At 39.1% G+C, this 27,248-nt stretch overlaps 1 protein-coding gene across 6 annotated transcripts in view; it reads right to left on the bottom strand.

Annotated features, from left to right (window-relative positions):
• Positions 1–27,248, bottom strand: part of col11a1a (collagen, type XI, alpha 1a) — a 98,898-nt gene that overhangs the window by 38,836 nt on the left and 32,814 nt on the right. For all 6 annotated transcript variants that reach the window (XM_028005575.1, XM_028005572.1, XM_028005574.1 and 3 more), the window contains 26 exons: positions 26,538–26,612; positions 26,366–26,449; positions 25,151–25,207; positions 24,085–24,138; positions 23,913–23,966; positions 20,998–21,051; positions 20,843–20,896; positions 19,404–19,457; positions 18,048–18,092; positions 17,893–17,946; positions 17,756–17,800; positions 16,799–16,852; positions 15,806–15,850; positions 15,631–15,684; positions 13,512–13,556; positions 13,172–13,225; positions 13,033–13,077; positions 10,534–10,587; positions 9,893–10,000; positions 9,763–9,816; positions 8,262–8,315; positions 5,678–5,722; positions 5,507–5,560; positions 5,319–5,363; positions 2,393–2,446; positions 1,885–1,938 (listed from right to left, as the gene is read on the bottom strand). In XM_028005575.1, the coding sequence (XP_027861376.1) occupies positions 1,885–1,938; positions 2,393–2,446; positions 5,319–5,363; positions 5,507–5,560; positions 5,678–5,722; positions 8,262–8,315; positions 9,763–9,816; positions 9,893–10,000; positions 10,534–10,587; positions 13,033–13,077; positions 13,172–13,225; positions 13,512–13,556; positions 15,631–15,684; positions 15,806–15,850; positions 16,799–16,852; positions 17,756–17,800; positions 17,893–17,946; positions 18,048–18,092; positions 19,404–19,457; positions 20,843–20,896; positions 20,998–21,051; positions 23,913–23,966; positions 24,085–24,138; positions 25,151–25,207; positions 26,366–26,449; positions 26,538–26,612 (1,449 nt within the window). The remainder of the gene's footprint in view (positions 1–1,884; positions 1,939–2,392; positions 2,447–5,318; positions 5,364–5,506; positions 5,561–5,677; positions 5,723–8,261; positions 8,316–9,762; positions 9,817–9,892; positions 10,001–10,533; positions 10,588–13,032; positions 13,078–13,171; positions 13,226–13,511; positions 13,557–15,630; positions 15,685–15,805; positions 15,851–16,798; positions 16,853–17,755; positions 17,801–17,892; positions 17,947–18,047; positions 18,093–19,403; positions 19,458–20,842; positions 20,897–20,997; positions 21,052–23,912; positions 23,967–24,084; positions 24,139–25,150; positions 25,208–26,365; positions 26,450–26,537; positions 26,613–27,248) is intronic.

Raw genomic sequence — 27,248 nt, 5'->3', positions numbered from 1 at the left:
GGTTGACGATCCGTCAGGCCCGCAGTGAAATTTATCGTCCTCAGAGACTCGTCGAGCAAAGGTTCACTGACGCATACTAAGTGCAGGGATCGAAGACGAGAGCAGGGGGAATGCAGCAATTGCAAGATGGGATCGAATCAGATTTTCTTTCTTCCTTGCAGTGGGGTAATTCTTATACAGTAGTCCTTGGGACATTCCTGACGTGTCAGTGCAGCTTTACTTGAGATTTAGTAAAGATATTAGTCATTAGGGGTAAACAGGGACTGCTGGAGGAAGCTGCAACGAATCCATGTTGCACAGTGCAGCAGTTTTCAGGTTACTTTTACCTTAAGGGTGGACGTTCTGCTAAGCAATACACAGCATCAACATATATATACAGTATATACATATATAAATAAGCAAGCCCTGCTGATGAGTAAAAAAAAGTATTTAAAACTCTTCTGATGTATTCACATAATTTCACACTAAATAATTACACTACACTGCAAAAAAAAAAAAAAAAAAATCCAGTATTTCCAGTCTAGTTTCCACTGCAAATATCTTGTTACATTTGAAATAAGACAAAACTGGCTTACAAGAAGCTTTTCAGCAAGACTCCAGCCTTAAAACACTTAAGGCAATATTTCATTAATATTAATTTTAAAAAAAAAAGAACTAGTTCCATTGGCAGATTATTTTCCATGTTATGAGTGAAATAATTTGCCAATTGAACTAATTCTTAATATAAAGTACTACTATATCTTGCAGAAAAGTTACTTGTAAGTTATTTTTTATCTTACTCCACGTGTGCTGATATATTTGCTCTAGAAACGAGACCAAAAATGCTTGGTAAGATTTTGTGTTTTTGCAGAGTAGCAACTTGTCTAACAGTGAGTTCTGGGGATATTTTTACCTCCTGTTTGGATGCGGGTAGAAAGATAAAACATTTTTTTTTTCATCCTTTCCACAACTGGGTCAAATCTAGAAAAGTAGACATTTTTTGTCACCAATTGACACATCTGCATTTGTTGAACATCATGTTCTCTCCTCTTTGCCATTTTGAAGAGCGGCTGAGAGAAATGCGCCTCTGTTTGCATGTCAGCTTACAAAACCAGCAAACAGAAAATCCACTAAAACCTAACCTGAACGTAAACTAACAAGGCCGTGATGCGCATGTTCAGATTCTGTTTCAAGTCAAAAACAAAACATTTTTTGGACAGAAAAATGTATAACTTTGTTTAAAAGTGCCACATGTCGTAAGTCTGCCCACCTTTTAACCGTTCTTTGTTGAATCGCCTTTTGATTCGATTCCAGCTTTCAGTTTTCTTTCGTACACACCTGCCACCATTTATAGTGAATCTGATGAACCCGAACTAAAGTTCCGTTGTTGTATTTTTTTTTGTGATATTCCTGACGTTTGCTCATTTAGCTAAAAGCACGGTTTTCCAGAGAGGTTACAGCATCAGAAATAATGGTGAAGTACAAAGGTAGAAGTCAGGAGAAGGATACAACACTTATATTTAAATTTCACCTGCACTTACTTCATATAAATTACTAATGACGATTTTATTACAAATCTATCTTTTCTCAGCATTCTTTTTCTTCCACTTACAACAAAAACATCAATTTAAATGTCAGAAAATTTCGTTAAAAGATACATTTTTATAATTTATTTTACCCTGGTGCCAATAAATGTGGAGAGTCCACATTTATAGAGAGCCTCCTTTGATGATAATAATACTAAATGAATATTTCAACAATGAGCTCTATCATATACTGAGTCAGAATTATTCTGCAGTTGTGTGAAAAAGAGAGTAAATCTTTGCAATAAACGCATTTACAGATAATGAGATTATTCATATTTTGGACTGAGTGACTGAAAGATTCCCATTCTGGAGTCCTCACCGTCTCTCCACGCTGTCCGGGGTGTCCGGGAAGGCCGTCCTTTCCAGATGGTCCCTTTTGGAGAAAAAAAAAGAAAAAAAGAAAAAGTATTACACACTAACAACACTAACACTAACATTATTGACCATCAGATTATTTACAAATCAATACTGGTAGTACAAAAGCCTCTCTGTTCATAAGCTTATAACTATCCGTTTTATTATTCAGAAAACAAAAATGTCTAGACTTTCCCAAGTTCTATAATTGTAAAAAAAAAGAAAAAGAAAAAGAAAAGACATAAATTATCACTTGTTTGCTGTCTGAACTGAAATGTGAGAGAACATTCGTGAATACTGCAGTGCTGACGTTCTCCAAGTAGTTCTCCGTCTGAATCAACCCTAATGTGTGTTTTTGGAAACTGGGCTGAGTTTAAATATGAACGGCTGGTTAAGACTCAGAATCCGGAAGAGAAGCTAATCCAGAGTTCCTGTCAGAGGTTCTCATGTGAAACCAGAGAAGTGTTACTCACAGGGGGGCCCTTTGGTCCAGGGAAGCCCACTGGCCCCTGAGGTCCTTGAGGTCCCTGCAACCAGCAAGCAGAAATCCTATTAAACTGCTGAAACTACACAGTATTTAATACGGGTTAGTGCAAAAACTGGGAAAACTGCAGAGTGGATTATAACCAATTCAACCAAACGTTCTCTAAAGCAAATAAAATCTGTACAATTAACCGACAAAAATCCTTTCTCACTGATCTATGCTATGGTGGAATCTCATTTGGTGTTTTTCTGAGTGATAAAATCAATTTTTTTCTATTGCTTTTTTTCATACAACGTATGAGAAGTAACTACAAGTTACCTTGCATATGATAGTATGTTGTTTTCTGGCCTAATAATATATATAACACCAGATTGTATTAAAACTTATAAAAACAAAGTCATCTCATTTTCTCTCTCATCAAGCCCCGACATAAAAATATATTTGATAACGCCAAACTAGACCACATAATAGTTTTCTTCCTAATAACAAAAAGACTCCATGTTACCTTCAGTGTTTCACAAACGCAGCGTTTCCCTTACATTTCTTCACATCTTGTCATGTTGTAACCTCAAACTTCGACAGTCATCCATAGATGACAGATCAACCCAGAATAGTGCCTAACTGTGAATTGTCCTCTCTACCCTGATACTATTAAATGAAATCAGTCATTATTAATTCATTAGTAAAATAATTACTTAGTTCTGCCATGCTGTGTATGATCTGTCATCAAAAACACCAAAGCAAAACAATAAAGTTTAAAGTTGCAATGTGACAAAATGCGGAAAAGATCAAGCAAACCGTTTTCTGGGTCTCTTTAAATGTCAAGAACATAACCAGTAAACCTAATACTAAAAGATCAAAAAAGGATAAATTGCTGCAATTTTTTGCAATATATTTTTGCTTCTCTATATGTAAAAAATAATGTAATATTTCAGAAAAGAACAGAGGTTTTACAGAACGCTCAAGTCAAACAAAATAGACTTCGATTTTTGCGATCCAAAATAGAAACGTTAATCCTGATATGAGATCCAAATATCGTCTTTGCCGTCAGCTTTGTTTTTTATTCACCTGTTCTGTGGTTGCATGCAAAAGATGTTGAAATAAAGCGCTCAGTTTCAAGTCAAGAGGGTATAAACGGTCAGAACTGAGGAGTTTATGACCGTCCAGTTTAGCCAAGTGAAAGGTCACGTCACTGAATCTCAGACTTGCCCTCCGCACACAGAGAGTCGCAGGGCTGAAAAGGTTGATGGCCGCCTGTCGGCGTCTGCAAAATCGGAATCACGAGAAGTGTCTTATCAAGCTGCGCTCTTTGGGAAGTTTTAAAGAGCTCCGGGGAAAAACATTTTTCTTTAAAATCAACAGAAGAAAATATTTATTTGTTTTTTTTTAGAAACTAAGCTTTGAATATTGAAGATTCGTCGGTTTACGAGCAAACTTTAAACAAGAGTAAATAAAAGATTGCATTTCACTGCACAAAGAGGTATCACAAGACTTGAGGCGAAGTACCAGGAGATAATCCTGACTTGAAATGCAATTCACCCCGCTCACCGACAACAATAGCTACCAATTTGACTCTTCTAAACTAAGGCGCTTTTACCGAGTTGGGCAGACCTTCAGCATTTTAGTCTCTGGTCTGCACGAGTTTGAATTCATCCCAGCTTGTAGAGTTTTTAAGAACGACTCCTTCTCTCCGCGTCCGCACTAAAAATGCAAATGCGGATACAAACGAAGAACATGCCGCGGCTGACTTATCGGGCAAAGCTGCTCCTTTGTGGATTTTGACTCCGGATTCACGTCGGAATGTCACATTTCCTCTGTTACGGAGTGAAATCAAAGAACGCCAGAACAACGCTGGAAATTCAAGAAAAGGGAAAAAAAAAATCCTCTGAAAGTTATTAAATACAGCGCACCACTGCTGGGAGACTTTTATTGTGCAGCAACTTTAACTTTCCTGCTGAGTTGGGTCACCCAGGGCTGAAATGTTTAGACTGGGAGTGTTTTCATTTCTTGGAGAAATACACTTTATTACAACACTGGGAATACAACTATTGAGATTTGGATTAAAGGAAATGTCAGGAAACCAAAAAAATAATAAAAAATTGATGTAGAAAGCATAGAACATAAAGACCTGACCTCAGGGATCAATTTAATTGATTTAATTAAATTTTTTATTATTTTTAATAAAGCTCTTTTTAATATCCGTGAGAAACACCAAAGGGAAAAAATAAACGTGCTACTCACGGTTTACTGTAGTGTGCAACATATTCGGATTCACTTTTATTAAACGTTTTAAAATGAAAAACTTTAAGGAAAATCAATTAATTTTGCACTTAATCAGTAATGATTGGAACTTAAAAATCCATTTTTTTCCCCCCAGCCAGAAAACACACCATACATGGGTTGATATCGAAAACTCAGTTTGCTTTCTTCAGTATAATTAAAAGGGGGCTTAAAAATGGGGTTAGAAGAAGTAAAAAAGGTTTAAGAAAGTTCTGGAAAGAAATCAGGGATGCTGACACACTTTCATGCCCTCAGCCAGCCCCACACGCTCTGACCGACGGCTTCACGGAGATGTTAAGGCAGGCAGACGGACGGCAGCCAGGAGCTCCAGCTCAGCAGCCAGCAAATGTCACGTTCCGAGTGCCGCCACTGTATTGCAGGGCTAAGTCATCTGGTTAGCACCAACATCAGACCAAATGATGAGAATAAACAAAGGAAAGCGCGGCTGTAGCACAAAGCAGATGGCGCATCAGACCTGCGCTCAGACGGCTCCGTTAGCCCCAGGTGTCTCTGTATGGAGGAGCTCTCTGCTAACCTGGTTGTCGTTGGCTGATTGATTGATTTTGTAGTCAGTGTGTATTAATGCGCACTGAGACTTACTACACGGACACGAAACACGGGCGTAGAGGACTTACTCTCTCACCAGGCGGGCCAGGGGGGCCGTCGTTTCCTGCTGTGCCCTGAAACACACAGCACAGCATCACTGTTGGTCAACATTTAGTTAAGAGTATGAACTTATTTCGGATGGGCTTCGACTGAAGGATAAAGTCCTTCACAGAAATTCTGGAATTCAGAAAATCATGTTTTGTTGTGACGGGTTTACCTTGGGACCGGGTTTGCCCGTTGGACCTCTGGCTCCTCGAGCCCCACGAGGCCCCTAAAGAGAGGAAGAGGGAGAGAAACTGCTCATTAATATGATGTCTTTGACGTTTTTCAGATTGTTTGATGGTATATAATTAGTCAATAAATAAATCATCGAGGGAGGAGGACATACCGTTGGACCTCTCTGTCCTCTAGGACCAGATTTCCCAGCAATGCCCTGTTGGATAGCCAAAAGAAAACAGGTCAGTTTTATGAGGTTTGTCTTTGTTCCACGCTTTTTCCTGATATTTATTAGACAAGGATCGATATCATCCATCAGAGAAAACCTTATGGATTTGCGGCACCGTCTAAAGCAAACGTCTGGTTTTATTTCTTAACACAGACATTAAACAGAAATCGGTCATTTTCAGAGCATTGCATTGGCTTCAAAAAACTTTTGTACCAAAGGAAGTAGAAGTGGGATGTTTTTTGTTTGTTTAATCAGTATGCTGTTGAAAAATGCCAACAATAAGGTGGCTCACGTTGCAGGGAAGCGTTGTGTGGGTGGAGCTGCTTAGAGGACTGCAGAGTTTACAGACAAGAGCAAAGACGGCGAAAGAAAAAATATATAAAATCCTTCTATTCTGCTTGTTTTCCTGTTTATGCACGCCAAGTCAATTTTACATCAACGCCAAGACGACACACAATGCCGTCAAAGTTTTGAAAAATAATGAATTCTGCGTGCTGTTCAGATCTGGAGAGGAGTAGGTCAGGCTTACAGCTAAGAGTGGAGAAGAAATCCTGCCTCATCTGTTTTAACTATTAGCTGCTATTCATCAGAAAAATAAGCAACACAAGTCATATACCGAACTTTAGAATAAAAATAAGCTAATGATGCTTCCTCTGTTGTTTTACAAAATATGCAAAAGCAATTATCTGTGGCCAGGCTGCAGGGCGATTTGTTTCTATGGAGTCAGTCCCCAAGGTTTTGACTATAAACACAAATATTTTGTAGCTGAGCCTAAGATTATTTTATGTAAATCTGCTGTTTTTAATGAAGAACACATAAAACCTTTTATTAGCTTTACAGGCTATTAGAACCAAACTCATCAAAATTGAAGTTAGAGTGTGCATTTGGAGCGTCAACTTCTCCGTACAGGATGTGAACTTTCATGCTAAATCCCATCCATTACTCTCTTACTTCTGCTCGTAACTTCTTTTTTTTTTTTCTTTTTGCCATCTGCTAGTCAACATGCCTTAATTTGACCAAGCGGTTTGCAGTGGGCTGAAAATCTAAGCCGTTTCCATAAACACTTTAGTGTTTTGATTTTTCAGCTGTTTTCTCACTAATGTCGGATGACATGGACCCTCAACATGATGCACGTTGATGGTCAGCAGAAGTAGTTCTTGGACTATGTTTGGACCCCACAGTATTCTAGAGTAGGACTGCGGGGAAGCAAGCCATCTTGGATTATTAACAAATCCACATATAAACTGTATCTGGATGCTTGCGCTCACGCCACAGGATTGGTCTGTCACAGTGTTTGTGGTACGGCTCGACTTTTCCTCTCCAGACGTTCTTTTCTAGATGTTTCCAGCCAATTAAAAGAAGAATTTCAACACGGAAATCATTCTTTGCACCAATCTTCTGAGGTCCATGCTGATATTTCTGGCAGATTTGCAGCTGATATTGATGTTTTTTTTGTAACTGAAATGGTTGTTTTTTAATTATTAGCAGCGGTTCTTCTTAAAAGAGTGTTGTCCAAGCATCCGAGCAAGCTCTGCACTGGTGGCGAGACAGCTCAATAAGAAATTGTCTTGATTCTAGACATTATTAAAGCCATCTTCACCGTAGCTGAACCTCCCACCATAAAGATTTTTCAGGGATGAAGAAACATTTCTTTTACCTGCTATATTCTTAGTTGGGTCTTTTTGATGCAACTGTTGCTGAATGCTGTTACCTCAGAGAGAAAGCTAACACAATCAACAATGATGTAACCAAACTCAAGCTGTTCGGTTACACCATTAGTGTCCGTGTTTCTAATGTAATGATAACATGCAGAAAGCAGACCGCAGTCCTATAATGTTGCTATAATGCAGTGGTTCCCAAAGTGTGGGGTGCGCCCCCTATGGGGCGGGGGGGACACGGGAAGCGGTATGGATGAATGAAAAAAAACAAAACAGTTACACAAAAGTGTTTCACTGTAAAGATGGTTTGTAGTTTGTTTTGTTGCAGTGTGAAATAAACTTCAGTGGAGTTTGAAAACAAAATACGTGTTTAGGTTTATGTCTGGTTGAACAATGTGTGTGCCCAGTTGATTTTTTTTGAGGGGGGGGGGCACAAGAAAATCTTTGGGAACCACTGCAATAATGTATCTGCTTGGTAAAAGTCTATAGAAACTCCTTAATAGATCTCTTCGCACCATTTCTTATTCTTCACAGTTTGTAGTAATTGAAAACAGGAAATAAGCTCTACTAAACCTCAAACCCTGGGTTACGACTCTAAAGCAACACTAAAGAGTTTGGTGCCCTCTTAAAAGATCAAATTAAAACCTGTGTCCTGAATTTGATCTGAAATAAAACCCAAAATCGTGAGAACAAGCTCAGCCTCGAGGCTCCATAACTGTTTCCAAATCAGTCGTTCTCTCGCCCAACATGCCGTTTGCCGTAGCTTTATTTGACAAAAATGCCTTCAAGGTGGAACAAATTTTATGTTACGCATGATAAGTGAGTTTTTTTTATGTCTCCAGGTGTTATGGGTGTGTGTTTCCCCTCACCCGTGCTCCTTTCTCGCCGTTTGCTCCAGGGAAGCCGGGGAATCCACTCGAGCCCTGTCAAAAATCAGAGGGAGATATCATGAAGGCAGATGAGGCTTCATGGGTCAGCGCATCCATAACAATAAGGGATTATGTTGTATTCATCTGCTGAGATGATAGATATCTTTCTCAGTGTTCCACTGTTAGCGCTGAGCTTCTCTGTGTCAGACTCTTAAAGTGGCAAATGTAAAACTTACAACAAAAATGCTTTTTTGTCCCTCTAATTTGTTAAAGTTAATGCACTGTAATAAAGGCTACAGAGGAGGATATTTCTTAGTCTCGATGTTTATTTGATTAATCTTAAGGAGAACATCCTCCTACAACAGGACAACACTATGTGGATTCAGACCATTTATTTTTCTGGGTCTTTTCCAACTCAGTGAACACACCATCATGCTACAGTCCAGCTGACAACAACACTCCTCAACGAGGACTGAACAAGACTCAAAGTTAGCCATTTCCAGTATCAGCGACGTCCTTAGAAATGAAGTCAGAGATGTAGGAAGCTGTTTAAGAGAAAACGCAGCATTACTATATGGCTGTGTTTTCTTCAGCCTGAGAGAGAGAGACAAACTTAGGCTGATAATAGGAAGACTGACTGGAGCTTAGCAAAGGCTTTTAAAAAAAAAATCTTCCTCAGTTTTCTACTTTGTTTGCCTACAAAACATGTTGGATTAGAAAATGTTGCTAACCTTTTTGGAGATCTGAGATGGAAGGTAACTACATTCTACAGGGAATTCACCACAGGAGACCTATGCTAACAGCAAACTGCTAATGAAAGCTAAGATGCTAAAAAACAGTTTAAGACTACATGACCTCACCTACGCTCCTACTAAGTAATTGTTGTACTGGCGGGCTAAAAACAATATGGTATTTTGTGTGCTGTTCTTATTATATGTTATAGTTTTCAAAGAGATTCCAGAAAATGCTAAAATTGGTGTCAGCGAATAAAAGCTCAAAAACAGCTTTAACAGAAATTGGCCACAAATTTTTGAATGTTGCATTTCTTGTCCAAAATCTGAGCAAGAAACATCTATAAAACACAAAGCAATGTTTTATTCATACCTTGTGCAGGTATGAATAAATCTTATCTTATATCTTTGAAGGTTATGTTATTAAAGTCAAACCAATCAAAACTTTCCTTTCCACTAAATGTTAAGAAGTCACCATTTAGCAAGTGCTTGTTTATAATCCCATATCTAATAAGCAGTTATTTTTATAGAAAATGTAATTTTTTTTTACTCAGCCGGAATTTTTTATTCAATCAGGTAATTCTCTCCTACTTATGGCATTTCACATGAACTCTGAAATGTCTCACCTTGAAATACATTTCTAGGTGTACAAAATAGAACTCTAAAGGAATAAGATTAAAGATAGTCTACATAATGGCTGCTAGGACCCACTGTGATGTTTTATCAGGTATGATAAAACATACATCGTGTTGAAAGTAACTCATATTTACCTTTGGTCCCTGTCGTCCGGGATAACCTGGCAATCCTGGGACACCAAGTTTGCCCTGGGACACATCGACAAGATGAGCAAGGGCAAAAGTCCAACTTAGCTAAAGCCAGAAAAATAAGAGTTTTCTTTACTTTCTCTCCTGCTGGACCGAGAGGCCCCGACTCTCCGTTGGGGCCAGCTCTGCCTTTAGGTCCCTCAGGACCATCCTCTCCACGGGACCCAGGCATGCCAATTTCACCCTGCCATCCACAAAAAAAAATATATAGAACATGTTCAAATCAGTGTTTCAATGTACAGAGTAGAGTGAATGTTTGACCTATGAAGTTCACAGCAAAAACACAGTATTTATCCTCTATTTTTAGTGCAAATCTTTGTACGCCTTAAATGATACAAAACTAACTTATAAGTAACTTTTCAACAATATATAAAAGGCTGTTGTAAGTTTTTTAAAAATCCTTAATATTGGCAAAATAAGTTAAAATAAAATACTATCTCCACCGGCATTTTATTTCACTTATAACAAGATATTTCCCCCATATTACAAGTGAAATAATCTCCCAGTGGAACTAGTACTTTTTCATCAATATTAAGGAATTATTGACTTAATTAAGCTCCTTCATCTTGCTGAAAAGTTACAAGTTAGATAGTTTTGTCTTATCTCAAGTGTACCAAGACATTTTGCACTAGAAAGTCGACCAAATACACTTGGTAGGATTCTGTGTTTTTTGCTGTGTGGGGGAAAAAAAAAAGATGTTTTATTCAAGCTCCTCACCCGGTCACCTTTGATTCCCATATCTCCTTTAAAACCTGGGAAACCGTCCTCGCCCTAAGAGAAACAAATATTTGGTCACTTCTTTAAAATACAGATAAAAAAAAAGAAAAAAAAAAAGAGTTTATAAACAACAAAAAGGTCTGAGCTAGCTAACACTTCGCTACATATCCCAATTCCTAATGGGCAACGGAGGACTAGAGCTGCCATCTGGTGGCCAGATAGTGGAATAGCATATCCAAAAATCCATTTACTGTTCTTTTTTCTTATACTTAATACCAAATACTGTTAACATCAAGGTCTGTCTGTCTGTCTATCTAATATATGTGACATATGCATGTCAATATCAAAGGGAAAACTCGTCTCTTTCCTTCTTTCTTTCTTTCTTCTTTTGAGCTCTTGTGTTCCAGCAGTACCTGATGCATAATGCAGAGCCGAACACGTTTTTGCCACCACCCTGCATCCTGACTGGATACACACTTCAAGTAATGCGCGTCGTTTACTCATACATTTTTCTCCTCAAGGTCTGTTTTTTTCTGCCCTCATCACTAATAATTCAGAACAAAAATCAGACAAATGCCTGCCACTGCAGTGGGAACAAGTCCCTCGAGTTGAGTCAGATAATAGATTTTTATATATATATATATATATATATATATATATATATATATATATATATATATATATATATATATATATATATATATATATATATATATATATATATATATATATATATATATATATATATATATATACACCGCGGGCTGCACAGTGGCGCAGTTGGTAGCACTGTTGCCTTGCAGCAAGAAGGTCCTGGGTTCGATTCCCGGCCGGGGTCTTTCTGCATGGAGTTTGCATGTTCTCCCTGTGCATGCGTGGGTTCTCTCCGGGTACTCCGGCTTCCTCCCACAGTCCAAAAACATGACTGTTAGGTCAATTGGTTTCTCTAAATTCTCCCTAGGTGTGAGTGTGTGTGTGCTTGGTTGTTTGTCCTGTATGTCTCTGTGTTGCCCTGCGACAGTCTGGCGACCTGTCCGGGGTGTACCCCGCCTCTCGCCCGGAACGTAGCTGGAGATAGGCACCAGCAACCCTCCCGACCCCATTAGGGACAAGGGTGAACAGAAAATGGATGGATGGATGGATGGATGGATATATACACCGCTGCATAACCGTACTGATCCTGAATATTGAAGTTGGTTTAAACTCCGGCTCAGATTGTGGCGTCTGGTGACCGGAGTGGCACTGACGGCTGAGTTTCTCCGTCAGCAGAAGCTTTTCAGCAGGACAGCTTCGCATCCAGCCGTGAGTGACTGAGGGTCACTTCAAGGCAAGACTCGGCCTCCCTCTGAGGATGCCTATCGACTGACCGCCGAGTCGTGTTCGGCCTGCGCCGAGCATCCACTTCAGCTCAGGAGAGTCAAAACACAGTCGACAGGTAGACGGCGGCAGCTTCAGACAGAACATCTGTGACATGAATGCATTCACAGCCTGCTCTCAAACTTTTTACACCTTCTCTGCTGCTTTCACTGTCACCCCTCGCCGTCCGTCGTGTCGAGACTGCTAGAAACCTGCTCGGTATATTTGTGCTATCAGGGAGCTCAATTATACAGCAGAGATTATTTTTAAATTCTTATATATATATATATATATACATATATATATATATATATATATACAGTACAGACCAAAAGTTTGGACACACCTTCTCATTGAATTCAATTAGAAAGTGTGTCCAAACTTTTGGTCTGTACTGTATATATATATATACAGTACATATACTGTATATATATATATATATATATACACAGTATATGCACAATTCCTGTATGTAAAAAAAAAGATTTAATCCAGACTTTTCCAGAGCTTTCAGTCAGTGTATATACAAAAACTATGGACAGACAGGAAGGAAGGAGAAACTGAAAAAATTAATGAATGAGGGAAAGACAGACAGAAGGAAAAGACATGAGGTAAAACGGAGGGAAGGACACAAGGAAAAAGAAAGAGATGAAAGAAAAGTGGTGACTAAGAAGACAAGAGAGGAAGGAAAAAACTCATTTACAGACAGAATAAAGGATGGAACAAAGGAAGAAAGAAATTGAGGAAGGAAAGGAGGAAGGAAGAAAAAAGGTACAGAAAGAAGGGAGGAACAAACAAAAGAAGGAAAAGGGACAGTGAGAAAGTATTAAAAGAAGGAAGACAGAAAAGAAGCAAGGAATAGAAAAAGGAACTAAGGAAGGAAGGACAGAAAGAGGGAAGGAACAAACAGAAGAAGCTAAAGGAACAGTGAAAAAGTATTAGAAGAAGGAAGGAGTAAAGGAAATAAGGAAGGAAGGGTGGAAGGAATGGAGAAAGAAAAGAAGTAAAAATATTTTTTATACTTGTATTTCTTTTTTTTATACTTATCTCACAGATTCTGAAATCTAATTCCATATATTTTGGTATTGCATTTGGTATTGTTTATGAAAGTCTGCACTCAAACTGGCTCATTAACAAGTTTACCTTCTCTCCTTTTGATCCCTTTAGCCCACGAACTCCGTCGGCCCCCTGTTGGACAGGAACCAGAATTAAAACCCAGCACAAAAACAAAATGATGGATTTCTAATAAAAAAAAAAAAAACATTCACTAAAACAATCCTACCTTTACACCCCGGGGGCCAGGATAACCAAGAGGACCCTGAGGACCCAGTGGACCCTAGAGCAACATCATATTTCAGTGATAGCTCAATGTGTCACAAACCAAAATTCTAATATTGCTTTTTAAAATATCAACTTCATTTTAAGATCTCGTTACATTTATGCAATTGTCTTTCAATCCACAGGTGGTTAGTCCAATATCTTTCAATAGAATGAGACTCTACTGTGTGACGCTGATGCTTGTGATTTGCTAATAGATTGGAAACCGATCTCCTATTTGACAGAGGAAGGGAGTTTGTGCCACCATATTTATTTATGTACACCATTTAATTTGTAAATATTACCTGAGAACCTTTCTCTCCGGGTGGACCCTCCTTGCCAGGATGACCCTGTGAAAAAATGTCAAACTCGTCAGAAAAGACTCGCTTCAATAATGTTACTCAGTAAAACGCTGCACACAGTGACTTGTGACCAAACTCTTATGCAGCAGCTCCTCAGAACTATCTGAGACACACGAGAGCTGGTATTGCCACCAGCAGGAAGTCTCTGAGCTGCACTGGATATCTGCTGCAGATGGCCGGCGAAGCAAAACGTGGTTCTGTGGGCCAGATCCAGGCCAAATACTGCAGAATCCATGAATAAAACATCAGACTTTTTTTTTTTTTTTTTTTTTGTCCTTTTCAAGCTTCGGTTTTATGAACAGGACGTCTGAACTGTGCGAGGGGTCATTTTTCCGAAGCGCAACTGTGGCTCTGTGATGCTTAAATCGCTACTTTTAATAGTAACAAGTGATTCATTTTTAGTGGATAACTTGCTGGTGTGATGAAGCTTTTCCTGCCAGGAAAAGCTTCAGCTGAGAGGAACAACCGGCAACTTGTTATTCGCGACATGGAGGCAGAGAGCTGTAAGTCAGGGAGCTCTTTGGCCCGAGGGCAGCTGAGGGTGTTTGCCTCTTCGGCCGACGACTCGGTGCAACAACGGGTCTGGGTAACAAAGCCCCACAGGCGCTTTACTGCTGCTGTGAAAAAAAAAAACACCTTGAGAGGTTTCAGAGGCACAGGTCTGCCTGAAAGGTTCGCCGTTTGTCGTAAACCAAAAAAGAAGACGTAAATTCTGTCTGCGTATTTCTTCATGGGGTAGCATGGATGACGTTTTTCTTTATAGTCCAAACTGAATATACGTGACGTCCAGCGTCACTCGCTTGTTTTGTAGCAAGCGTCTGCCGTGATTTCAGTAATTTAAAAACGTGGCACTTCATTAGATGTTGACTTTTTCTCTATAGAAACGAATGGAGGAAACTTTAAAATCATGTCTAACATCCGACGTTCGTTAAAGGGCAACTACTTCCACTTGCTTTGAGCTAGAACAAAAACCTTAATGGGTTACAGGACATCAGGCTCTTTTGCTAATTTTCCAGCTAATACTTCCAGTAGCATTGCTGCAGACAAAACAAATTTGCAATCCAACAGCTTGAAGTTTGAATGTTTACTTCTGTGCAGATTTAAACTACTTTAGAAGATTTAGAACGTGTTCTGCTTTAGTTCAGCTTTTTCAGCTAATTTGTGCTAATCCATTCATTTAACAGCATTAAGACTTTGTTCTAGTTTAATCCAGTCTCCATAAACTTTGTACTGCAAACTGTTAGAGGCAGGACTATAACAGATGCAGGATTTTCAGACTGAATTAATTAACGGACAATAGAACAAAGAATGTGGATCCTAGATGTCTTTTTTTCTGGTAGGTCGGAACATAATATGATGGGAAGTATCAAATGGAGCCACTCATCGCTTCTTCTTGAATAAGGTTAAAAATATCAACAGCTACACTGACCCAAAGAAATATTAAGGTATTAAGCTAAAAAAAAAAAAAGTGACAAAGCTAAAATCCTGCTTAATTTTCTGAACTACAGCATCATTTTGAAAAAGAAGCAGCACTGGAAAACAACACAGTACCACATTTAAATCTGTTTTAATTGCCGGAAGAAAAAAAATACCTCTAAATTTTCCACATTTGTTCTGTTTTTTTAAAATGGGTCTTACTAATTTTTAAATAGTTTCCTCTAATTAGCTTTTTTATTTTTATTTTCCACAACATTCTAACATTCTAACTTGTTTGAGAACAAGGATGTCTCTCAAAACAGCAGCTACATTTGCATCTCGGTAGACCTTTATCTTCCACTCAATTTTCCAACAGTGAACCAGTCCTTCCCATGATTAAGTCCATTAGGTGACCAAAAGCATTTTTTTTCAATTAAATCCAATTCGTCTTATATGATATCTTAGCCAGGATATGTAAGAAATACTCATCAAGATAAGAGTTTCAAATTTTGAACTACTTTTGCTGACATTCTAATTTACTGAGATGGACCTCAGTAAATTAATACAGTGGAGGCAGGCAGACGCTATCTTAAAGAAGTGATGCGTATGTGTGCAGTAACAATATACGTATTAGGTGAGCACGCACAGGAGGCCCGTCAGCTCCAGGCAGTCCAGGAAGTCCCGACCTGCCCTGAGGGCCCTGTATGAGGAAGAGATGAACAAGATTTTTTTTAAAAAGAAGAAGAAAACTGGTGTAGTAAACTGCAACAACGCAAGGAAACTTACATCTAAATCGATTTGAATAAGAAAAGAAAACCTACTTTTTCTCCAGGTGGTCCGATCGGACCTTGAGGACCGGGGAGGCCCTGTGAAACAAGATGCACTTAATAAATAAATATATGTGTGGCATCAACAAATACACTCAAACCGACAAACACAAGCTGAGTAAACCGAGGAGTTTGTTGGCGCTGTAAATAGTGGAGCTGCTACTGAACTGTCACGCGGTGTGTCCGTGCGTGTGTGTGTGTGTGTGTGTGTGGGGGGGGGGGGGGGGACACGTTTGCATTCAGTTTGTGGAAGGGAACACATTAAAATATTTGTGGATGTGTGCGGCTGATTATGCTGGTGTTTATACATGGGGGCACCAACAGGTGGAGCAGCTGAGCAGGAATAAAAAAAAAAAAACATAAATAAATGTCAGAGCCAGCACACCAGACACGGAGAAATCTTACCAAGAACTTTTGGTCTGGTTTCTAGTGTAAATATCTTAGTACACTTGAAATAAGGCAAAACTAACAAGTAACTTTTCAGAAACAAGAAGAATAAAAAAAGTTACTCGTTCTAGATTATTTCACTTATATCATGGGAAAAGTGAAGTAATCTGCCAGTATCCCTAATCATTTTTTATTAATATCATGGAATTACTAACTTAAAAGAAGCTCCTTTATCTTGCTGATAAGCTACTTTCACATTAGTTTCGACTAATTTCAAGTGCACTCATTTATTTGCACTAGAAAGTGGACCCAACATATTTGGTAAGATTTTGTGTCAGTTTAAACACTTAGCTCCCATATGTGTGTGTGTGGGGATAAAGAGATTTGTGCCAAATGAATGATTGTAATGTAAACATGGTAAACTTTAAAAAAAACCAACATATTTATAAAACTGCAAACGCTAAAGCGCCATAAAATGTAAATTTGGTTGTTAGGTTTAGAATGAATTGCATTGATTTAAATGCTGATGTGTTTGTGGCCGCCGTCTTTTGTGTGTGCAGCTGCGCAGCATGTTTTCTGGGGTGCGTTTGATTTGGTCACCTGTGTTCCAGGGATTCCCTGCTGACCCGGTGGGCCCGGTTCCCCTTGAGGTCCCTTAAAGAAACAGATTGACTTAGTTTAAAGGAAACTGATCAGGTTTGACTAATGACCTAATACGTGTTTGCACTAGCACCAGGAGGAGTCCAGTTTGGCTTTGTAAAGAAAGGAAGAATGAAAATGGAAAAAAGAGACAAAGAGAAACATAAAAAATTATATAAAATAAATTCTGAACATAGGAAGACAGAAATAAAAAATAAAATGTGACAATAAGTTTTTAAAAATCATATTAAATAAATACATAATATAAAAAAATAGACAAAAAATAATAAAATAAACAAGGAAACGTAATAACATTGAAAATAAAATGGAAAGTTAAGTTAGTACTGTTGAAAACAAACAAAAAAATTAACTTATGTTAAAATATAAAACCAAATAAGGTGGGGGAGTTCTTATGTTTCATTTGTTAAATGCAGTAACTGCCACAATTTATTAATTTATTTCTCTTTCTTACCAATTTTTTAAAAGAATGAAAAGACATCAGATTTATGTAGCAGTTTTCACCCGTCATAGGGCTTCATAAAGTCGCTTTACAGTAAAAATAATATCAGAATCTGTCTCCCGTACGCCGTGGTGCTGATCACAGTCAGGTCATATTTGTGTCTTTTTGTTCGATTTCACCCTCTAATGCTTTTATGGTCCGTTTAATATAAAGAGGAAAACTACGAGCCAGGTTCTGATCGGCTGTTCGACTTTATCTGCTCTGCCTCGGAGCTGCTTCGAGGTGCTGGGCTGACCTTTCACCCCACAGCTGTGCATCCTGCAGGCATTTTTAAAACCCGGTCACATACGGCCCAATCTGAACCAAAAGTCCAGCACCCTTCGACGTTCGCAGAAGTGATAAGGGAACATTGGAGTGTGTTTACTGAGAGGAGGCTGTGGGGGCGTGTGTGTGTGTACCATGTTGCCTTTGGGACCCGGTGGCCCGTCCACTCCGGCAACGCCCTGAGGAGAGGAGATAAGAAAACGACTTGTCATATCAATTACAGGAAGTGGGTTATCGGAGGAGGGAAGACGATAACAGTCACGGTACGCACCGGCACTCCGGGGGGTCCCGGAGGACCGCGAGGTCCCAGCAAACCTCTGGGCCCCTACAGAACAACAGAAGAAAAAGAAAAATAACACAACGAGTTGGAATAAAATTATTAGAGCTAGTGCATGCCAAAGTTTTGTAGAACGATGCGACTCTTACGCTCTCTCCAGCTAACCCTCTGGGCCCAATCTCTCCGTCTTCACCCTTTGGGAAGAAAAAAAAGAGATGAATATTTTAAAAAATGCTGCAGGTTGGATGAGTAACGCTAAAATGAAAGTACAACCACAATCTTTAACCCGTTAGCAATCTGTGATGTAAAAAAAAAAAAACTTCATTAATTGTGTAATATTGTGTAATAAAACGCATTTGGAATCGCTTCACCTTAAATGACATGCAGGTTAATACTGAAGGTTCTGGGTATGTCTGAGGCTCAAAAAGCTGACTAAATGTCCAAACGTTTGGCATTTATCGGCAAACGTTTCAGTTTAACTGCATATGGGATGTGCAACATGACACACATTTAATGATTAGGATGAACACAAACGGCTTGTGTTTGTTTATTACACGATGTGCCACTTTATTACGTTGGCATTTTTAACAAAGAGCTACGTCCCCGTTTTGTAAAAATCCGTAAAGCGGTGGAAGGTATTACAGAAAACGTGCAGACATGTAATAAAATCAGACCTTCCAAATGCTGCGAGACGCTGTTAAAAGCGCATTATGCAATAATTGACGCAAAATGAAACAACGTTATTACATAACGTGGAAGAAAGTATTGCAAAGCGAGTACAACAATGTCATAAAATCAACCTTCTGAATGTAGCAAAACATCGTAAAACCGCATTATGTAATAATCGGAGCAAAAAACGTAATCAGACCCTTTAATGCATCTTGTAGTACATTGATGCTTTAATTAAATTACAATTACAGGAAGTAGCTCTTTTTTTTTTTTTTTTAGAAATGACGTTATAATGTGGCGCATCGTATAATAAACCATCGCAGGCTGTTTGCGTCCGTCCGAATCATTGTGCTACTAAGAACGATCATGTAGATTTTATTTATTTAATTGAAACTTTGGTCAACAAATTCCAAACTTTCGGTCGTTTCGTCGCCTTTTCAGACTCGTAACCATTATCTTCGGTACTAGCATATAGTACAAAACAATTCAAGTCAATTGGTACGTAATGCGGTTTTAGTGAAGTTTTATTCCATTCTGAAGCCTGATTTTATTACATTGTTACATAATGCGGAGTGACACTCCCTTTATATCAGGCGGAGATCTAATCTGAGCCTGTGACAGCTTTGTGGTGGATGCGGTGTGGCAGTTTAGGGTATTTAGTTGGAGGGGTGGAAAGGTTAAACACAAACTCTCCTCCTCCTCGGTTTATATTGTCCTCCCTGTGTGTGTGTGTGTGTTGCCTGAGGGTGCATCACAGCTGATTTAAACAAAGCTGTCACCTCCCTTAGAGGTGGGGGGGAAACTTTAAAGGGTTCCAACACAGACGGAGTACTCACTCTCTGTCCGTCCTCTCCTGGGGCTCCTGCTGGTCCCATCGACCCCGGCTCGCCCTGCGAACCACGGCAGACAGGTTCATTTTTCATAAGCCGATTACCATAACGTCGGCTGGGCTTTCTACGTTTGCTGAAACTCAAACGTTGCTCTTATGCAGAAGGGAGCCCCTGCAGCATTCACGCTTGCCTCATTGTCATTTTGGGCAGCATCAAGATCACGAGTGCCCTCAAAACGGCCGGTTGTGGCGCAATGCATCGATAAAACTGCCTATTAACAAACTGAATTGACAAAAAAAAGAAAGAAAAAAAGATGAAGCTCTAACTTGAAAAAAAATTGTTAATTTGTCACAATTTAAAATAATAATAATAATAATAATAAAATTAGTCAAAATAATATGAGAACAAAGTTGTAATATGAAAAGAAAATCATGATGTCGTGACTTTATTCTCGTATTATTTCGACTTTATTCTCATACAACTTTGTTCTCGTAATGATATGACTTTTTTTTCTCAAAATGTCCTGATATTTTTCTCGTAATTTTATTTTTCTAACTTCTTAGCGTGGCAGTAATACTTGTACATTTCCATTGTGGTTTTAAAGCTGACATTTTTCACTTCCATAAAAGACTTCCTGTTAAACGTGACTGTATGAAAAGTGCTTATCAAATGAAAACCGATTGAATTGTTGATCATAGAATTACATATTTGTTCAACCGTCCATTATGTTGCTGAAGGTTTTCCATTCATGCACTTTTGTCCATTTAATGCTTGCTAACGCCTTCATTTGTGTCTACATTCGAAAACACATTTCCCTTTGTACTTTTTAATAAACTATTATACTATATCTATTTGTATCTGCAGGTCTTGAAACTGATTCATTAAACTGTAGTAAGAAATCAATTAAATCACAACCGATGTGGGATAAGCAGATAGGTTGATGCCCTCTAAAACTATTGACTTGGCTTCTACGCTCCACTTTGATTTAATCTTTTCACGCACTCTGATTAATGCGGGTCAATGAGTGGAATAGAGATCAGCTTCTCATTCAATACCTCCCGGCACAGCAGCTGTTCACTCATCACATTCAAATTTAAGAAGCTTACTCAACACGATCATGAAAAGACACTGGAAATCCAAAACGTTAAGAAGCCCCCTGCAGCTCGTTGGTAAATTAAAGCAATCTAAGAAGACAAATCACCAGTAAGGAGATTTTCCTCTGATGCCAGTTTTGTGACTTATCGCACATGAAAACAGGATTTATGTCATGAAGCTCAGAATTAACTAAAAGACACGTTCCATACCAAAATAATCTGTTTTTTTATTCTCAGCACGTCAGATTCTCAGCTTTTCACTCTAATCTAAAATGGCGACATCATCAAAAAAATGGCAAAATTAAGTTTAAAGAAACTTAAAAAAAGCAACGTCAGCCTCCCTGCGCTCACCCTGTGGCCCTTTTCTCCAGGCAGCCCGGGAAGTCCATCAAAGCCTTGGTCGCCCTGTGAGTAAAAATAGTGACACACAATGAAACCACATCCTCATGAATGACACACAGCCATATGTCCCTTATCTCTCCCCCGTTCAGTTCAGTGGTTTTTACCTTAGAGCCTGGCTCTCCGGGCATTCCACGAGCGCCGTCAGCACCGGCCCGACCCTTAATGTGGGAGAGAAACACATTTCACACTCAAATATTTACACACTATTTATGCGTACGCCAATGAATGTTTCATAAATACCACCGTGTTTTGGATTAGTTAAGATCTCTATAGAAGTCAAATTGAAGAGATGGTGTCTGTTATGTTTAGCTCTGTCTTACCAGCAGGTTTGATTGGCTGTAAAATAGCTTTCCAGGGCAATTCTGTTTGATTCTCATCTCCCTTCAGTGCTCCGTTTGGGATTTCTCCCATTGAGCGTGATTTCAACTGTGGAATTTCCACTGGCCAATAAGTGAACATTGACACTGATTTTCTGCGCTGCTTCAGAATTGTAGTCTGCCTGTAAATTTAGCAGTGGCAACATTTGCAGGAAGTGAATGACGGTGTTAAGTTCGTGTTGGCCAGGCATCCAAATATTGAATTAGCGTTAGCATCTGGTGTCATTTACAGGTGCAGGAAATTTCCAGGAAGGTAAAAAAAGGTAAAACTTCAGTCCACGTCTCCAGGAGCGAGTCGTTTCTCAGTAGAGAAGGGTTCAGATCCTCTGTACGAAGCAAAGAGCAAGGACTTGGTTTTTAGCAACTTTTTTTGCACAGGTTGAACTGTAAAATTTCACTACTGTGTATTAAATGACTGAATTTGTCAGGAGCAATTACAGTATACAGTAGAATACAACAGAAGTGGATCATTCCTAATGGTTAAATATTTTACTGGAATAGAAATCCTGAACTACAGATACTCCAAGACAAAAAAAAAATGTTCCTGAGTGAATTAGAGTTACTCAGAAACATAGAAATCACACATTTTTCCGATTTGTCAACGCAACGCACTTTAGCAACCTGATAATACAACTTTACAGTGTGGAATTGAGTGAAGAAGACTCAAAGCTATTTTGTAAGAATCAATTTAAAATGAAATTGTATTTTCTTGAAATGTCTGTATTTTGTTCAGGTTGTGAGTACATTTCCGTAAATAACAGGAAGGCTGAACAGAGTACAGCAAAGCCGCTCTGCTTTACATTAAAGAGCTTTTGACCTCGGGCTGTCATGGAAGTTGCTGGATTCAAAAATGCTGGCAGACCTTTGAAAAGCTCACAGACTAAAGGAAATCCACACAAGATGCCATAAAACTCTGATTTGCAGAGATTTATCCCATACAAAAAGAACGGGAACTAGAAAAAAGAACAAAACGTATATATGCATGTCTCAGTATATTATGACAACTCGCAAATGGCAATAATTGGTATCAGCAGGTCAAGTTGTTACAAAAAAATCATAACTCAGAAATCAGCCACAAAATTTTAACTGGTGCATTTCTACAAATAAATAAGTTCAGCGCCTGTTTTAAAGTTGTAAACCGTATAACTTTTATTCATTATTAAGAGTGCAGTAACGGTACAGAAATTCATTTTTAGAAGTAATAAGGTCTATATGAAAAGGTGATGGGGGGGGTAACTGGAAATAATCGATAAAATATCTCACCACCCGTTTACAACAGAGGAAATAGCAGATCCAAAACATGACCTAGATCCGACTTTCTCTCGGCGGCCTGAACGGCCCGATTCCAATCTTTTCACTTCAAAACAAAATCCAATGTCTGAAACATCCACATGCGGTGCTAATTCAAATAAATATCTAATTATTTTTTAAAGCGTCTTCAGTTTGAACCATCATGTTACATTTTGTTCACTGACGTGAAACGTGCGTCGCATTTCTTTACCAGAAGAAGCCAGATGCGGTAAATCTGGAGGTAAACAATGGCTGGAAATTAGATTTCTGAAAAAATGATGAAAGACATCTGTGTCACTGAAGCCCATCACATCACAATCACACCACTCTTAGTTGTGACTGCGCATCCAGACAGGCTTCCCTACAGAAGTTGCAGTCGATGCTCGACAAAAAGGCCGTTGCTTTTAGTTGTGCTCTGTTTTAATTAGCTTCCTTCGTGTTGCTAAGATCTTATGAAGGTATTATTGGCTCTGAATAACGTTAAAATGTATCCATACACAATGGGTTCCATTAATACTTCTGTAAACAATCCAATCTCAACGTTCCTTTTCTGTACATGCGGGTCGCTCTGGAGTAATAAACCGTTCACACAGAAGTTTTATTTCAGTCACATTTAAGTGGTATGAATGAACACGCAAAAAAATAAAAAAATAAAATAATAATAATAATAATTGAATTTCAGCCATAAAAAAATAAAAATTAAAAATTCAGAATTGAGCATCAAGACCTGTTGTGTGAATGTAGCCATAGATCTATATTTAATCAGTTTGCACAAAGAATGCCAAAACAAGTAGTTTGACATTTTAATGTACTGAAATCTAACTGTTAAAACCACTTTCTAATTATGAAAACTTTTCTTAGTACGTCAGTACACATGGAGCTGGTGCATCTGTAAGCCTGTCCTATGTAAAATCAAATTACCACGTTGCCGCAAAGCTCGCTTACACCTCGGGCAGGCTGTGTGTGAATGTGAAGGTATTAAATTCCAGACGCAGAGACGCTTTCTAGATTCACATTCAAAATTCAGAATTAATTAATTCAAACACTTCAGAGCAGACGACTGAATTTGGTTCATTTCCTACATTTTTGGACGGTTTCTATCCATTATTGTCCTCATACATCAGGACGTTTGGCCCGAGTCGAGCTGCTGCTGCACCGTGGCGACTGACTGCAGGCCCCAGATTAGCTGCGAGGCCGTGGATCCCTGTAAGCACTTATCAAGAAATTGTTTATTGGAGTGAAAACAATCCTCGCAGCGCTCGAGCCCAGCGAAAAATAAAAACACGGCTGCACGCGCACACACAAATGCACAGTTTTCCACGTGGGCGTTGAAGGTGACTGAGTTCACTCACCCTTTTGCCAACTTTGCCAGGTTGTCCAGGGGGTCCTTGAATGCCACGTGGGCCCTGCGTAGGCACAGGAGACCCATTTAGAGCCCGGCAACGCGCAGGGGTTCGAAAGCAGCCTTTAGTGGGAACTGAAAGACACTTCAGTTCACCAGTTGAATTTTTATTCCTCACTCACCTGAGGACCGTGGTCTCCGCTTTCACCCTTCAGCCCACCTGAGCCAGGTGGACCCTAAAGACAAAAAAAAAAAACACACACACACCAACACACACTTCATGAATCTTTAGCTTCTGTAGCTCGGAGCAAAATAAATGATATAATCCAGACCAGACAGCAGATGGCATTATTTAGCTTTGTATAAAGAGGATGAATTCTACTCAAGGCATGAATTGTGAAATTTCCAGGTTCGCTTACTCAGTTGTGACAAATTTTGTTAAGTTTTTCTTTTTTTTTATTTTTTTATTTTACAAATACTGATGTTCAATTCAAAATACTTGTTTTGCGTAAATCAGAATTTGAAAAATCGGTGCGAATGCTCGAAACCTTAGAAAACGCAAAATACATCATATAGAACAACCATGTTATTTATTTACATGATGAAGTTTCACGTTCATTTACAATGAAACAAAACAAAACAAAACAAGAAAGATCAGCTTCTAGCTCTGACATCAGCCGTCATATCAGCGTGGGTTTGAGAGCTGACTATGGAGAAGCAGCTTGGATATAATAACTCGCTTTGTTTACTATTAAGTTATTATTTCAGTCAGCTAGAATCCACCAATCGCTGATCCCCTCTCATCTCATCTTATTCCTTTGGATCAACTTATTCCCATCTGATCTTATCAGAGTTTTCCTGCTGCTACTCAGAAGACGCGAGCAGATCGAACGGGGTGTAATTCTCTGCCTCGTTTCTACGGTAATAAGCCCCGGATCGTGTGTCAACAGGTCCTAAGAAAAATGAAGGGTCTGGGTGTGGTAGGGGGCAGCTCCACTTAACAGACAGGGAGTGTGTCCACTGAGCTGCTTAAGGCACTAATAATACACACATCAGACACAAACTTTACGCTACACTAAAAATAATCATTTTAAACACCTTAAAACGTGTTTGTTTTGTTTTGTTTTTTGCCTGGAAGGTTCAAAATAATTTGCTGACAGCCTCTCCTTCATCCAAGCCGATAGGACGAGTGGCACGGGTCACGTGACAATTTGTGAACAGCGAAATTTTAAAAAATGAGAGCCTCACCACCGGTCCAGATCTTCCAGTCAAACCCATTGGCCCAGGAGGTCCCCTCATCGCCAGCTGCAGGCCACAAACAGAGACAAACACCAACATTTTCATTCTGAAACTGTGTTAGACAAAAAAAAAAAAAAAAAAAATTGTATATGAAAGAAAGAGAAAATATCAAAATGAAAGCAGCACTTCAATACTCAGATGTAACAGAAAACAGGATTAGTTGATGATTTTTTTTAATATATTGATTTACATTTAAAGATTTGTTGTTAGCATGTTTTCACTTTTCCTGCAGGCAGGCTTTTAGAAGTACCACCGAGCATGTTTCCTTTAATATCTAGACTTAAACATTTTGAACTATTTTTGGCGGTTTTGCACTACTGAGATATTTTATTCGGGAATTTTGCTCATCAAGAAATGTCTAGCGCAGCCTGGGGGCCCTTTTGCAGCCCTGACCACCGCTCAAGAATGTTACAAATTTGACCCCCGGCACAGGTGCTCGATGCAGATGGACGCTTTTTTAAGAAATATTTTTGAGGCTTATTTTTACTGAGCAACTAAAATGCACAAATGCTAGAAACAGACAACCGTTTTTTTTTTTGCGTTGAGACTTGCTTTTCTAGACAATGAAAGAAGGAGACAGTCTATCCAAAAATCTTTAGCGTTTAATGTTCCTTAACGAGGCAAATGTGCAGGAGACCTTTTTATGTTCTACCTGTACAATGACTCACAGACGCAATTTGAACAAAAACTGAGTTACAATTGAGTTAATTTCATAAATATACTGCTATACCTGTTTAGCTTACTATTGTACACAGGTAAAAAAAAATAAAAGAATTGAAATTAGTTTTGCAATTTAAATATTTCAAAAATCTTGTGTCAACTAATTGGATAATTCACTGAATTTATGTCTTATTCAACTGGGTCGCAGTTTTCCCCCAGTTTGTCCAGCTGTTAGTTTACCCCACCCAAATATAGCGAGTTGTATTTTTAGCGGTCTCTCCTGCATGAGCATCTGTTCAAAGTGGCTATTTATTTTGCTGCTCTTCAGCCCTTTCTCAGCAAGTCTTCTTTTAGCCTCACAAAGTCAACAAAACACAGGGCAACCCCCTTCTGTTTCCCCAACAAAACCCCCATCTAAACACCTCTTCTCCCCAAGCCCCCAACCAAGCGAGCACTGTGTAAAGAGAAGTGGATGCAGCTGACAGTCTGCAGGTTTTCACTCACCCTGGCCTGGGAGAGGATGGCCTGTGCTTGGGCTTCTTGGGCCGACACCACCGGACCCTTCTCGCCGTCCCCACCGAAGCGAAACTGTCCGGCACACACAGACGCAAACGGCTCGGTACGCTATATGAGCGATGGAAATCAAAATGATGGACTTCTTTTGTGGTGGACTTACTGGGAGCATCAGCATGGTACCTGGAGGTCCCGGTAAGCCGTCGGCGCCGGGGAGACCGGCGCGGCCAGGAGGACCCTGATGTCGAAGAGGAGACGAAATCAAATCGATAAAATCGATCAGCTCATCTCTGGTCCAACTGTGCAAACTCTTGCATTTGGAACCAAAAACTGTTAAATCAACAGTTCTAGATAACAAAAGTTGCAGTTATGTTTTGAATAATTTTGAAATTATCTGGTTTTATATTCCTTTTTTTTCCCCTTATGGTTGTGACTGTTTTTATTTTTATTATTAATGATAATGTAAATTACACTACTTTTAGCTGTACGTTGAAATCTGTCATGAATCTTGGGTTATTTATGTTGTAATACAAGCTAATTGTAATTTTTTAATCTCTTCCATCAACCTGCTAGGGGACTACAGGTGTAAATTAGCCTCTCTGGTTAAATCTGGCATGTTTCCATATGTATTAACGCTAATATGCATTGTCCTCTTTATAAAAAAAACAAATATAAATGTGACCCTTCTGTAGACGTATATGAATCAGTTTGAGAACCGTCCCACATCTGGAAGCCAACGTATGGAAGACGACACACAGCTGTAAATGCTGGATGTGTGCCCTCTATTAAATCTACATATTCTAAGATCCCCTCCCCTCCACCAGGCCCTGAGCTTTGCCTGTCCCTCTGTAGGCCAAACAGTTTTTGGTCCAAA

This window comes from Xiphophorus couchianus, chromosome 21 (genome assembly GCF_001444195.1).
Source record: "Xiphophorus couchianus chromosome 21, X_couchianus-1.0, whole genome shotgun sequence".
Classification (NCBI taxonomy): Eukaryota; Metazoa; Chordata; class Actinopteri; order Cyprinodontiformes; family Poeciliidae; genus Xiphophorus; species Xiphophorus couchianus.
The sequence above is the reverse complement of the archived record's forward strand: the minus strand, read 5'-3'. Positions and strand labels throughout refer to the sequence as shown.